Genomic DNA, 12,873 nt, shown 5'->3' on the forward strand with positions numbered 1-12,873 from the left:
ATGGTCGGCACCATGTAATCAAGATCATATCCTCCAGTGAACGTGGTTAAGACATGTAAGATTGGCCTGCCTCTGTGATCGTATTGTTGATCGAGTTCTTCAGGTTCTTGGAACAGGAAAAATTCGCCCTGATTATCCGTGTGATGATCATGTGCCGCAAGGTCGTCATGACGGTCATTCCGTGGATAAGTGTTACAGCGGTCGTGATTGTCAATGGGAGCTGACGGCATGGGATTGCAGGTCAGAGCATTCGTTGCCGTTATTGTAGACCTTGCACTTAATGAACCAGCCGCAGCCGCCGCCATGGTCGTCGTCGTCGTCGTCGTCGTCGTTGGCGGGAAATCTGGAGGCAAAAACTTGCTGCCGTCGTGGTCGTGGCTGTGGCCGTGGTCGTTGAAATTTACCGCTTGTATTGCATCTGACATTACGGATGAGCACGGCGTGACCGGCTCCGTAGCACGGCCGTCGTGATTGTCGCAGTGACGGTCGAGATTGGAGGAATCAAAAACTGACGACACGGTTGAAACCGGCGTCGTGATTATCAATGACATTTAAAAAAAAAAAAAAAAAAAATGGTATGTAATCGTGACGGGTGTTTAATAGGAGAGAGAGAGAGAGAAAAAAAATTATGACAATCTCAGGTAATGCCGCACTTCATTGTGTCAATCATCACCATTTTCCGTGTTGGTTTATATAGTACAACGAATTTAATTTTTCTTTTTTGCGTTTGGAGTCGGTTTGAGCACAAGACCCGGAAGTGCGCGGCGCGGCAGGGGCTTAATTAGGAATTCAAGCCGGGATTTAATAATGAAAAAATGGGGAAATTATTCCGTTGAGTCAAAAGCTCAGCGTGGTTTACATCCCACGTATTAAGCAGGCAAAATTACTCGGATAAAATCATGAATATAAATATATATTTATGTACGTATATGTATTAGTACTATTATTTTCAACAAACACAAACATTAATCAACAAACCAACCAACCTTGCATGACCGGCCGCAATCCCGGAAAAAACTTTTTCCCATCAAGAACAAGGTTTAAGCTCGCGGCGCACGTTTACGTAATCGCGTCGCGGCCTTATGCATGCTAGTCATAACTATTCATCTAGGCTTTTAATCTTTTCGTAAGTCGTGGTCCTGTCATGCATGATCCATGCTCTTTCAATTTCCTGATCATAAGGACGCGATGTTTTTTCCAATATATACTAAACAATTTTGAAATAATTGATTCATGGCTTGCTACAAATCTGAGCGGTATAATCCTGAACTTACATACCAATTCGTGCGACAAAAGGTATAATGATTTATCCTATAATGATTATACGGTGACGCTCCTTGTTACCCCTGGCTCCGCCTGATCCTGCTTCAGTTGCGGAATTTGTTCCACTCGAGAGATTATGAAAACCAAAGGGCAAGCCGAAAGCAAAATCAAAAGGATAACGAGGACCACCTACGATGAAGCGAGACCCCCCACCGGAAACAAGTACGGGATAAATGGTAATAACCGGATGGTGCTCATGAGTCGTTAGTAGCTGTCTAGCTGGGTCAAATATCCCATTGACACTGGAAACGTTTTCGGAACAAGGCAAAGGATGAGCTGCTTGATATCACGAACCTGTTTTGCAACCTGACACAATTATTAAATACACCCAAACGCTAATATTTTTAATCCTTCGATTGTAATACACACACTCTTGAACTTATTCAAGTATACACATGAAACTCACTTTTGGCCTCATCACAAGAGTGTTATCGCCAAATGGCCCAAAAAACCCTTGCTTCACAACTAAACGCAGAAATCTTTGTCAACTTGTTACTCGGCTTTTCCAACTCTGGCCAGTTTTTATGTGGATTCACAAACCTTGAACCAAAATCTTTTTTTTTTTGTTTTGCGGTATAGTATTGTGGGACTAAAAGGTTTCTATATCCGTTTAACGATCCCGACATCCTCGTCAAGCTTCTTAAACATTTTGTTTAAAGCAATTGCTGTTTTTCTGCGATTGTGGAGATGTTTAATATATGTATGAATGTATACATCAACAAAGCAACGTATTTATGGCATGCCAACATGCACATGATTAATTAATTATAAATCCAATCTACTGTTGAACCTCCAAACACCGTCAAACCAAAAAAGAGGAAAAAAAAAAGCCTGATGCAAGTTCTCCCAATTAGAATAACAAACAAAAACATAAACCAAATTTCAATGCAACAGGTTCGGCATTTGCAATCCTTTCACGATCACGATCGTGTCACCATCATGCACGTTAACTTGTCCGACCCGATTTTCAAATTCCAAAACCTTGCCCGATTCAACATGGAAAATTCGCAACCGATCAATGTCATCATTCTTGGATGAATTCATGTTTGCCAATTGCAACTGATTGGCCGCGCGGTCCAACACCTTGCCCACGACCCAATCCTTGCCGAAAAACATGCCCACGCGATCATCACGGCCGTGATCGGACTCAACGTACACGTACACGCGGTTGGCAACCGGAATCTTGGCATCACCTTTTGCCGATTGCTTTAACTCGGCAATTTGTTTTATTTTTGTCAATCGACTTGATTGCTTGTTCGAGCCAGACGTCGATGCTGCTGTTGATATGTTGATCTTTTGATTCTGCGTCCATTTTTTAAATCTGGCAAGCGCGCTCTCGCTCGTCGCTGTTGTCGTTGCCGCCGTGGTTTTTCGCGGGATTGATCCGTCACAGGCATGATCATGCCGATGCTTCAGGCACGTCAGTTGCCGGCATTCCGGGCACCGCGTGGCCGGGCTCATGGTCGTGTTGATCACGGTCTTGCAATTGGTCAGGAAACATTTGACTTGCCGGTCTGAACCTCCTAGCTTCTGCGGCCCGGTTAATAATCGTGATTTGCTGCTGTTGCTGCTCTGCTGCTTGCCTGGTGCCGGGCGGCAGTCGTGCGCGGTCGCGGTCCGGTGATCCAGGCAATAATTTGCCTTACAATCAGGACATGTAAATCTACATATTCAAAAATCAGTCAATCAGCAAAAAAAAAGAAAAAAAAACACAAACACAAACACAAACATACGGCAAGAAATCGAGCCGGTGGCAGGTGCGAAATGCGCAATGATCTCCAACGTTAAGCAGGCCGTCCGAATTGACCGTAGCTGTTGCAGTCATTTTTTTTTGGTTTTTTTAAAAGTCAGTAAAGGTTTTCGCTTGTTATTATGACGCAAGCTTGTCTAGTAAACAAAATTATGAATGTATGTACAAGTAAACGAATGGCCAAACCAGTGTTTATATATTTCGGTGGTAATTCATGTTGGTGGCGTAATTGATTATTAAAGTTGTGGCGGTGTCGTGGCGCAAAGAGGATTCGAGAAGGGCAAAAATAGCAAAATTCAAGTTTAAATGCAGAACGAACTTGCTCATCAAGTCTGGTAATAGTAATATCGTCATGCCATGTAGAGTACTGTTTTGTATTAACTTTGAAAGGATATCTATATACAATGTGTACAAGAAAAAAGAAAAAAAAATGTCTTTCATCGATATTTGTTCTATGAATATACTTTTAAATGCCTTAACTTCCTGGCCTGGTCAGATTTGGGCAACCGTAACATCAGCACGAGCATGATTGTTGAAGCCACGCCGACACCAAACCAGGTGGCGATATATTGAAAATGATTGTTTCGTAAATCAATCTTGGGCAATCGGCCGATAGGTTCGCCCGTGTCAGCAATTAATTCCCATGAAACGTAAGATTCATCATTTAAATAATTAAATAATTCTTCAATAACAACCGGCTGTGAACCTGTCGTTCGAGCAAATTCTGCCACATCAACGTAATAATACTCGTTCTTATCCGGCCTGTTTTCGGGCGTGAAATAATTTTTTTTCGCTGGCAATTTGATCAGGCCCTCAATCACGACATTTCCTTGAGGCTAATAAATTTTTTTTTTAACGGGGTGCTATTATCCAACAGGTTTTATGCATTACTCACCATTGCCTCTAGCTTGCGCTTGGATTGATCCGCCATGGATTCTTTAATCCACCCCCGGTTCACCAAAATCTTGGTACCATTTTCTCGCTCAAACGGCGTAATCACGGCATATCCTTTCTCGCCCTCGTACATTCGAGGACCCACCAAAATTTCTTCATCGTACCTGAACTTACCCTTGGCCATGACCTTGCGATATTGCAAATTCGCAGCTGCTTCGGGACTTTATTTTTTATTTTTAACTTGTTGGACAAACAGACGTCAAGCTGGGGGAAGGGAACTTACTTTAACCTTGGTGGTAAGATCAACGGTGGCAGAATAAGCCGGTTCTCGTACTCTGCAACTAAATCTGTTTTCCATTTAAGTCGCTTTATTTGCCATACGCACAAGCTAAACGAAATCACGGGCATTAAAACTAAAATCTATAAGTCAGCCGGACAAACAAAAAAAAATTTAATTGTTCATGATTCATACCCATTAACGACATCATGGATTTGTATCTAAACGTTTTCCGCTTATCTTCAACCTTGATCGTATCCCAATCTATGCTTGTATTGATGTTTATGGTTCTGACTTGATCATGCCGGCCAACCGGCAGCCTGATTGCTATCGACGACCGCGGACCTACTGTGAAGCCACCACAACGACGACTACCACTCAAGCATTGGTCAAATCCCAGTCTTGCCGTCCTTTGCCTGAGTGATGTCAAACAAGCTGACATTAGTGCAAAAAAAAAAGGGATATAATGTTGTGCTTGCCCTTTACTTTTCTCCTCAGCAAAAAGCCAACGTTTGCAAAGCAAATCCCAAATCTTTATTTTTTAACGTGCAATTAATAGCAAATAAGGTTTAAACATATACCGGTTTCACATCACGTGCTATTCACGTGCAATACACGGCGGTTACGTAACTTCGCGGCTCGGAAATGGTCACTTGCTCTGTTTCGCCTCCTCATTTTATAATTTCGATTGATTCCATTAATATTTTTTTTTTTTTCATCTCTATTTGGAACCGATTTTTTTTCTATTTTTGCGCATCGTATCAATTATACTTGCGTGGCGAAAAGCTCAAGATTAATTTCCTATATAACCCGAGACCAAGACAGCCATGCCGAGGCAATTATTCGAGAATTCGGTTGACGTGGCCGTACGCAAGTCGGTAGAGCAAGGCATTCCGCTCGTAGTTTTCATTACAGGTTTGTGTGTTAGCGGATGAAATTATGAACTATGTTGGCTGACATCTACTTTTTGGATCAGATAATGGTGATGAATCGAAACGGTGGTTGACGGAATTACTGGCAAGCCAAGAGGTACCTGTCTGGGAGAAAATATTTCCACATATTTAAAAATTGATCTTGTTAACAAGGAACGTTCAACAGGTTAACATGACGCTTGCTGAAAGATCAGTATCGCTTCAGTTGCAGAATGGCTCTGCCGAGTATGGATTCTTTACGCAAATCTTGCCAGTGACAAACGTGCCGTCGCTTTACGTCATCAGGTGAGTTTTCCGCCCTCCGACAAATTTTGGCCAGCTTGCTAAATAAAAGAAAAAATTACGCAGTAATGGCATAGTAAAAGATTACCTGTACGGAGATGTTTCGCTTGACAGTTTTATAGATCGGCTGAGAAACGCGTTAGTGTCATCATCGTCGTCGTCGTCGTCGCCATCGTCATCATTGTCCACGTCACGACCATTGGGTCAACCTATTTCGGATATTTCGTCTCATGCTGAAAATACTGCCGAAACACAATCTTCCAGTCATTTAAACACAACACAATCTGTTACGTCTGATCCGAGTACGTCTGCTAGCCAGGCAGCAACAGAATCCACAACTACAGCACAAGTGTATGTATATACATGTAATGTTTATGCAGTTTTAGCAAAAACTGACGTTGAATATTAGTTTGCCGGCGCAGCGAGAATTAGATAACAGGGGGGAACAAGTGAGCAATGCAGAGAATGACTCCAAGCGGCAGCGAAGATTATCAAGCAACACGCAAATAAGGCATATCGAAACGGGTTCGCCAGCAAACAAGTATCAAGAAGGATTAAGGAAAAAAAGGTTGGAAGAGATTGAAGAACGGAAAAGAATATTAAAATTGGTTCATGATGATCGAGAGGAACAAAAATCTAGAAGTCATAAAAATGATTCCATTGCAGCGTCGTCTCATAAGCGCACGCCGTCGGCCGGTATCGCGCAGCATAATGACTCGGCTTTGAACATTCGCCTGATCAATGGCTCATCGATTCAACACCGGTTTGGATTGGCCGACACTCTGGGTGACGTCAGGAAATGGATTGATAGTAACCGCACGGACGGTGACGCGCCTTACTCCATCATCAGCCAGTTCCCGTCCAAATCGTTCAGTACCACTGATGAGTCCGAAACCCTTGTGGACTTGAGCTTGCACCCCAGTGCCACGTTGATTTTGAAACCAGTCAGCAATTATTCTGCAGCGTTTGCGCCAAGCACGACTTTTGGCAGGGTCCAAGATGGAGTGCAAGCCAGTCTTGCCTGGGCTTGGGGTGCCGTGGGAACTTTTTGGGGACTTGGAAGTAACCATAATAATAATAATAATAATGATAATAATAACAACAACAATAATAATAATAATAATAATAATGCGGCCAGTTCTGTCGATGAGGAAGAGGCAAATCGGATCAGGCATCAAAGAACCGGGTCGAGTAGTGGGCCGCGTACATTGCAGGATTTGAGAAATGCGGATCGCGACCGACGAACTTATAATGGGAACCAGTTGAACTTGGAAGACGATTATTAATGCAACATGTCATATGTATGTGTGTGTATACGTTATTTGAATGATAACCCTCGTCATTGTTATTTTTTTTATATTGTTTTTCGTTGCATTTGTTTGTTACTGGTTGGCGGTGTTTGTTTATGATTTAAACTATCGTTTTTTATATTATACAATTCTATAAATACAAGGTTTTTTTTTTAATTTCATGTTATTCCACTGAAGCTTCCAACTGATCCAGGTCCCATCCAATATCAGACTTTGATATTTGTAAATTATGAACTTCGTGTGCCAAACCTCGAATCACGACATCGTTTGCGGTCTGGATCCAGGCACAATAATCCTCGGTCACGATCTTTGCATAAACATAATACACGTCATGGAATGATAGCAACTGGTTAACGTCCAGTAATGCCTTCAAGATTGTGCGCTTGCCGCCACGCAAGATGTAATACGTGTCCTGCCAAATTTTGACTGCCAGTTCAAAATTTCGATAAAGCGGGTACGCCAACGCGCGCCGGATGCATGCCACCTGGGTTTCCCGAACCGACGTGAACGACGCATCAAGGCATGCCACGTTTGCTGCGATCTTGCCCACCGTCCAAGCTGATTCAGACGTGTGATCGTTTAACGTGGTTCGGACTTCATAACCGTAAGCAAAAATTAAAGGGATCAGTCCCAAATAAATCGATTTTACTTGCACGGCGGAATCAATCAAATACGATCGTCTTGGCAATCGCATCATTTGATCACGTTCGTGTTCGGTAAACTCAACCTTACCAAAATCGGCATTTTCGGTTTGCAAAAAATTTTGCACCAGGCTTACGATTGGTAACGTAAACTCAATTAAATCATTAATATCTGGATTTTCAAATTTGTCAGACAGGTAATAATCAGCATCAAATTTTTCGTTTTCTCGTTGGATGCGTTCAGCATGTCGTGATTCGATCGTGCTGGCTTCCGGATTTGCCAATTCGTTAATATCGTTACCAATCTCGCCAGTTTGTTTTAAAAACCCTCCATATTGTGAATTAAACCCGTATCGGGCAGTTTGCAAACCGTCCTCGTTCTCGGACGGCAACTGTTGCTCAATCTGCCAGTCAAATTCTTCGGCTACAACCGTCATGTTGGGAAAAGCTCAATTAAAAAAAAAAAACTTTGACTGACCTTCAATTAATTCTTGTTGCAGTAATGGCCCATGTGCATCGATTTCTTGAATCAGACCTTTCTTTTGAGATGACTGTTCTGGAGTAGTTTCACTTCCGGTCTTGGTATCACCAACACGGGCAAGTAATTTTGAAAGCATATCGAGATCAGCAAATTCCTCACCTGGCATCTCCTTGGGGAACTTGACATGCAGTGTTGACGATGCAAGATCAAAGTTTGCATTTGCTCGGTCATCGTCCACAATGTTGCCTGGGAAATGAAGACTTTTGATTGAATGTTAAATCCCTCCTCGGTTTTCCCAGTGATAGATCCCATTGCCACCACGACCAAAAAAAAAAGACTTACCGAAGATAGTATGGAGGTAATGAAAACATAAAGATGTCTCCGTCAGCTCTGAGCTCAACATTTTGTGCCTGTTTTTGGTCAGTTGTGTCAACTCGGGTATGATTGGGGGTTGGAAGTGTGCTTGCTTTTAAATGTGTAACTTTGATACTAACGTACACAAACTCGTGATCTTGTCGCACCGTGAAATTCGGAGTGATCATTCTCGGTCGGCAAAAGAAAATGTTACGGTGAGTGGATGCAGATGATGTCAAGTGGTGGACGGATTTTGGGAGTTTAAATACACTTTGGCAACTTTCACCGGGCCCCTGATTGTTGAAATTTCACAACGGAATTGTCCAACATATGCAAGGGAAAATACGCCAGGATTAAATAAACCGACAAACCAAGATGCTGAAGAATTATCTTAGCCGCACAGTGCAATTGCTTGGCCTGGGCGTGAAAAATAGTAATGATAAACAAGGACACATGTGATTGCTGCGGGTTTACGTTGGGCTAACAAAAACTTGCTTTTAAGGAGTGGCGCCATCGATGCAAGAACTGGTGGAATTCCCATTGGTTAAATTTAACGGACCGGAGTCAATAAGCCAAGTTCTTTCTAGATGTGACAAGGAGATTGGAGGGTACAGTACGGTCGCGATGGAATGGGACGAGAACGAGCAGGCCGCACGGTTCCATGGCCAATTATCGCTTGACCTGCCAGCCAGCCGGCCAGACGTGCAACGTTCCGGTTACGCAATGTTTAGAACACTCGATCCGCCCAAGGATTTTCGAGGTAAAGAAATATTGTGGGACTGGCAATACCTATCGCACATTGCGCTGAGAGTGAAAGGCGACAGACGAAAGTATTTTGTGAATATTCAATCCAAGACCGCGTTGCCTACAGAGATTCACCAGCACAGATTGTTTTTATACTCACCAGGGGAATGGGAAACCGCGGTGGTGCGTATGCCGGCAAGGTCGCTCAGTCGTTCGTACTGATATTTTTTTTTTTTTTTTTTTTTTTTTTTCGTTTAGATTCCGATTAGTAGTTTTCTACTAACGAACTGGGGGCGAGTCGAGAGCTTACAGAAGCTGGACCGCGGGCGAGTTCGAACGATTGGCATAGGATTATTGGACAGACAATACGGTCCTTTCAGCCTTTACGTGGACTGGATCAAGGTAAGCGAATAACCGGAACCCACGAACGGGGACGAATAAGCTAACAGTGATTAAACCTGAAAGGCAATCAATGACGATGAAGCCGAAAAGATAATACGAGAACAAAGAGAGAAAGCTGTTGAACGACGGAGAAAACAAAACGAACAAGTCAAGGAAGACGAATGAATGAAAACGTTGGTTAACTCCAAATCAAGGAGATTCATTAAAAACCCTGTACATAATTGATTTAATTATCTAGTCTATATATACATACAGTAAACCCTCGCTATAGTAAGCCTCGATATAGTAAGATCCTCGATATAGTAAGGTTTTTTCTTTCCCAGAATTGTTTTTACATAGTTGTAAGAAGATATAAGAAGATCTTACTAATATTTTAGGGATCTTACTATATCGAGGTGGCCTCTAAACATATTCATAGACTATGTATTTACCGTTTAAAGTAGTCTTACACAACCATCTCTAATTCAATTTCACGATAATGACACCCAGCATTACTTCAAAGACAAAACGAAGACCAATTACATTGGCTGAAAAACATGCATTGCGCCAAAGAAAGAGAGACAACCCTCATGCGTCTCAAAAAGATCTTCGTGAATGAATGTACTCCAGGCAATACGTTGGGGAATAGATGTCTGGAAGCGGCAGATATCACCGCTACTGATTATGACAATAGCTTAGACCCGAACATAATTAAAGATCTTGAAAGGGGATTATCTGAGTTATGTCTCAGCTTGCATATTGAGAATATTATGGATATACATTCATTTCTCAACCCGGTGGGTGAGACTTCTGAAGAACCTCCAAAGGATAATAGAAGCCTTTATTCTCGCTCAATTTGAGCCTGAAAGTGAAGAGTCTGATAAGGAATTGGAGGATAGACCTTTGATTTCAAATAAAAGGGCTCATGAAGCCTACAAAAATTTTGCAGTTGTTTGGTGAGCAACAGAAGGATTCCAAAAGTGCTCTGGAATCATTGAAGCAGTTTGGGCAATTTATGAGGAGCCAGTATGACTTTAGAAGCTTTTTTGTGCATAACTAATACACTTTGTTAAATTTAATGCATAAATGCAAAACTGCATAGACTGTTGGGTAACTTCCTATAGTAAGAACTCGATATAAGAATCAAATATTTCTACCGGATATATCTTACTATAGCGAGGGTTTACTGTATGTCTTTAGTCTGCTGAATTTGTAACGTTCCCTACATTTGCATTTACATTTACATTTACATTGACCCAGGGTTAAAACGCTGTTTTCTTACCCTGCTTCAAGTCGTGCATTTATAAAGCAAATTTTTTTCAATTTTTTCCAAACTTGATTTCTAACTAAAAAAAAAAAAAAAAATCCGGAGAGACCGCGACGTAAGTTAATGACATTGATGTCTAAGTTTTTCTGTTGCTTGTTTTGGTGAACACGGAGTGCTGGTTTTGCATGATGATACATTTATTCGTATACCTGACTCGTAAAGAGGTGGAGGATACAGATTTCTCAAATAGACTACAACGGTATCTGATACATCAAGCCTCCGGTTCCTAAATTAAAACAAAAAAACGGAATTTTTTTGGTTTGGTTTGCAAACTAACGATTAATAAAGGGCGCATGAAGAAACGCCAACTTGGTGCTATTTACAAGTCTCCGCTTCCTGTCGAAGTAGTCACGCTGCCGCCAATAGTGCCTCACAACCCACTGTCGTTGGCACATTATGCGTATCACATGTTTGTTGTTCCATTAATTTGGAACTACAAGCAACGTCACCGATACGTGGCTTACTTGCACCAATACAAGGATGCAACATCTTCCTACGTGTCTGCCATCGAGGTTGAGTCTGACCATGACATGACGGCGTTGTGGCAAAACGGGTTTTTCGGCAAGGGCACGCAGAGTCGTAGTGAACCCACATGGGGGTTCAGAACCGCCAGAAGGCTTGACGTGGCATCGGAGCCCGGTCAAGTGGCGCCGGAAGACATCACTGCGAAGCGGCGTGAAATTCGCCGCAAGTTTAAATCTGCCAGGGCGTTGGCTGAAGGTGAAGCTCAATTTAGTCATGGCCGGCAAGACTCATCATCTGCTGCGTTTTTGCACGTGCCCGTGCCCGTGCCCGTCATTGGAGAACCTGAAGTGCCACCAGTAAAACGCGTTGAAGATACGGTATTGGTAGACTTTGAAGGAAAGCTGAAGCGGTTAGAAAAACTTCAACTGACTTTCCAAGAAGCTTTTTTTCTTTCCTATGGTCTTGGATGTCTTGACGTTTATGATGATAATACAGGGGTAAGTAAAAAAAAAAAAAAATACGTAGGGAACTCAATGCAGTTAATATGATTCGACTATAGGATTTAATTTCCGTGCCGGAATTGCTGGGACTGCTGATGCCGGATGCCAGGCCGGATAATAGTTTTATTATAAATTATGTCGTGTACCATCACTATCGATCGCACGGCTGGTGCATCAGGGACGGGGTCAAGTTTGGGGTTGATTATCTTTTGTACAGACGAGGCCCACCTTTTTCGCATGCTGAATTTGGAATTATTGTGATACCAGTATATCAAGATGAATCGAGAAATAAGGCTGTTAGTAAGGATTGGTGGTGGAGTTCTGGTGTTAATCGGATTGTGGGCGGGGTTAAAAAGACCATGATTTTTTGTTATGTCGAAATTCCTGAATTTATTGAAGAATTTCAGACTGTTGATGAATTGTTGAGCAAGTACCGAATTCGAGAGGTCAGCTTTCGAAGGTGGATCCCCAATAGGCACAGAGATTAATCATGTTGTTTTATTGTTCTGGAATTGGTTTTTAATAAATCATGTCATATATATATACAGTATATCATGTAAATCGGCACATTGTACACGTAACCGTCATTAAAAAACACAACACTCACGGCCAAGTGTCAGTTGTCTAAACTTGACCTTTCCATGCTTTCTCAACAAACCCACACCCTCTGCCATTTTTCGAGATGCAAACATAAGTTTTCTTGTCTGGCAATATGCATTTCTCTTCCGATCCTGGGAATGCGCAGGGGCAATCGACCGGTTTCTTGACGCAGGCCAACGTGTCCGGACACACGTACTTGTCGCATTCTACTGCACACCCGCAACCAGTAAAAATCAGCCTGCTCCGTGGCACAAAATAAAACAAAATAAAAAATTGTAAAAGCTTACAGGTATCGTAATTCTGTGCAAACCATTCAGGCCCGGCACCGCTGGCGGAACGTTGCTGTCCGCCGTGGCCGTGGCCGTGGCCGCCTTCGAACATTTGCTGGAAGAAATCAAACTGGGCCAATGCCAGCAATGGCTGCATCAGCAACAAGAGTAGTATGACCCCCTTCATATGAAGATCTTGGCCAAGGCGGAGTAATTGCAAACTGTTGCCTTAATACTTTTTTGCTATTATAAAAATATATTTATTATACCATCAATTAATTATTTTTTACGTGTTCGAAAGCGTGCGGCGGTTTCGATATATTCAAAAGACAGACAAAATTAG

The 12,873-nt window shown here is 42.3% G+C and overlaps 7 protein-coding genes across 7 annotated transcripts; 3 read left to right on the plus strand and 4 right to left on the minus strand.

Moving 5' to 3' along the window:
• Positions 1-2,205: 2,205 nt before the first annotated feature.
• Positions 2,206-3,148, minus strand: V1514DRAFT_275294 (uncharacterized protein; the record flags this gene model as incomplete). The annotated part of the gene is made up of 2 exons (XM_066924886.1): positions 2,206-2,986; positions 3,057-3,148. The coding sequence occupies 2 exons, from the start codon at positions 3,146-3,148 to the stop codon at positions 2,206-2,208; spliced, it is 873 nt and encodes a 290-aa protein (XP_066785776.1).
• Positions 3,149-3,525: 377 nt separating this feature from the next.
• V1514DRAFT_265880 (SURF1 family-domain-containing protein) lies at positions 3,526-4,536 on the minus strand (the record flags this gene model as incomplete). Its single annotated transcript, XM_066924799.1, has 4 exons — positions 3,526-3,909; positions 3,969-4,188; positions 4,251-4,380; positions 4,440-4,536. Coding segments are annotated over 4 exons (831 nt in total), but the record flags the coding sequence as incomplete, so codon positions are not given.
• Positions 4,537-4,947: 411 nt separating this feature from the next.
• V1514DRAFT_324744 (uncharacterized protein) lies at positions 4,948-6,926 on the plus strand. The gene is made up of 5 exons (XM_066926486.1): positions 4,948-5,159; positions 5,221-5,273; positions 5,343-5,461; positions 5,525-5,809; positions 5,868-6,926. The coding sequence occupies exons 1-5, from the start codon at positions 5,072-5,074 to the stop codon at positions 6,742-6,744; spliced, it is 1,422 nt and encodes a 473-aa protein (XP_066785778.1). The 5' UTR covers positions 4,948-5,071; the 3' UTR covers positions 6,745-6,926.
• V1514DRAFT_324750 (SHQ1 protein-domain-containing protein) lies at positions 6,853-8,465 on the minus strand. The gene is made up of 4 exons (XM_066926487.1): positions 8,358-8,465; positions 8,233-8,300; positions 7,888-8,150; positions 6,853-7,833 (listed from the first exon to the last, which is right to left on the minus strand). Exons 1-4 carry the CDS (start codon positions 8,430-8,432, stop codon positions 6,932-6,934), a joined length of 1,308 nt encoding a protein of 435 aa, XP_066785779.1. The 5' UTR covers positions 8,433-8,465; the 3' UTR covers positions 6,853-6,931.
• Positions 8,352-9,663, plus strand: V1514DRAFT_324753 (complex I intermediate-associated protein 30-domain-containing protein). The gene is made up of 4 exons (XM_066926488.1): positions 8,352-8,677; positions 8,747-9,171; positions 9,247-9,390; positions 9,454-9,663. The coding sequence occupies exons 1-4, from the start codon at positions 8,620-8,622 to the stop codon at positions 9,553-9,555; spliced, it is 729 nt and encodes a 242-aa protein (XP_066785780.1). The 5' UTR covers positions 8,352-8,619; the 3' UTR covers positions 9,556-9,663.
• Positions 9,664-10,493: 830 nt separating this feature from the next.
• Positions 10,494-12,217, plus strand: V1514DRAFT_119993 (SEN2 subunit of the tRNA splicing endonuclease-like protein). Its single transcript, XM_066924416.1, has 3 exons — positions 10,494-10,751; positions 10,985-11,658; positions 11,721-12,217. Exons 2-3 carry the CDS (start codon positions 10,990-10,992, stop codon positions 12,147-12,149), a joined length of 1,098 nt encoding a protein of 365 aa, XP_066785781.1. The 5' UTR covers positions 10,494-10,751; positions 10,985-10,989; the 3' UTR covers positions 12,150-12,217.
• V1514DRAFT_324760 (uncharacterized protein) lies at positions 12,140-12,790 on the minus strand. The gene is made up of 2 exons (XM_066926489.1): positions 12,549-12,790; positions 12,140-12,470 (listed from the first exon to the last, which is right to left on the minus strand). Exons 1-2 carry the CDS (start codon positions 12,715-12,717, stop codon positions 12,286-12,288), a joined length of 354 nt encoding a protein of 117 aa, XP_066785782.1. The 5' UTR covers positions 12,718-12,790; the 3' UTR covers positions 12,140-12,285.
• Positions 12,791-12,873: the final 83 nt, after the last annotated feature.

This window comes from Lipomyces japonicus, assembly GCF_038497905.1.
Source record: "Lipomyces japonicus strain CBS 7319 unplaced genomic scaffold V1514scaffold_3, whole genome shotgun sequence".
NCBI classification, from domain to species: domain Eukaryota; kingdom Fungi; phylum Ascomycota; class Lipomycetes; order Lipomycetales; family Lipomycetaceae; genus Lipomyces; species Lipomyces japonicus.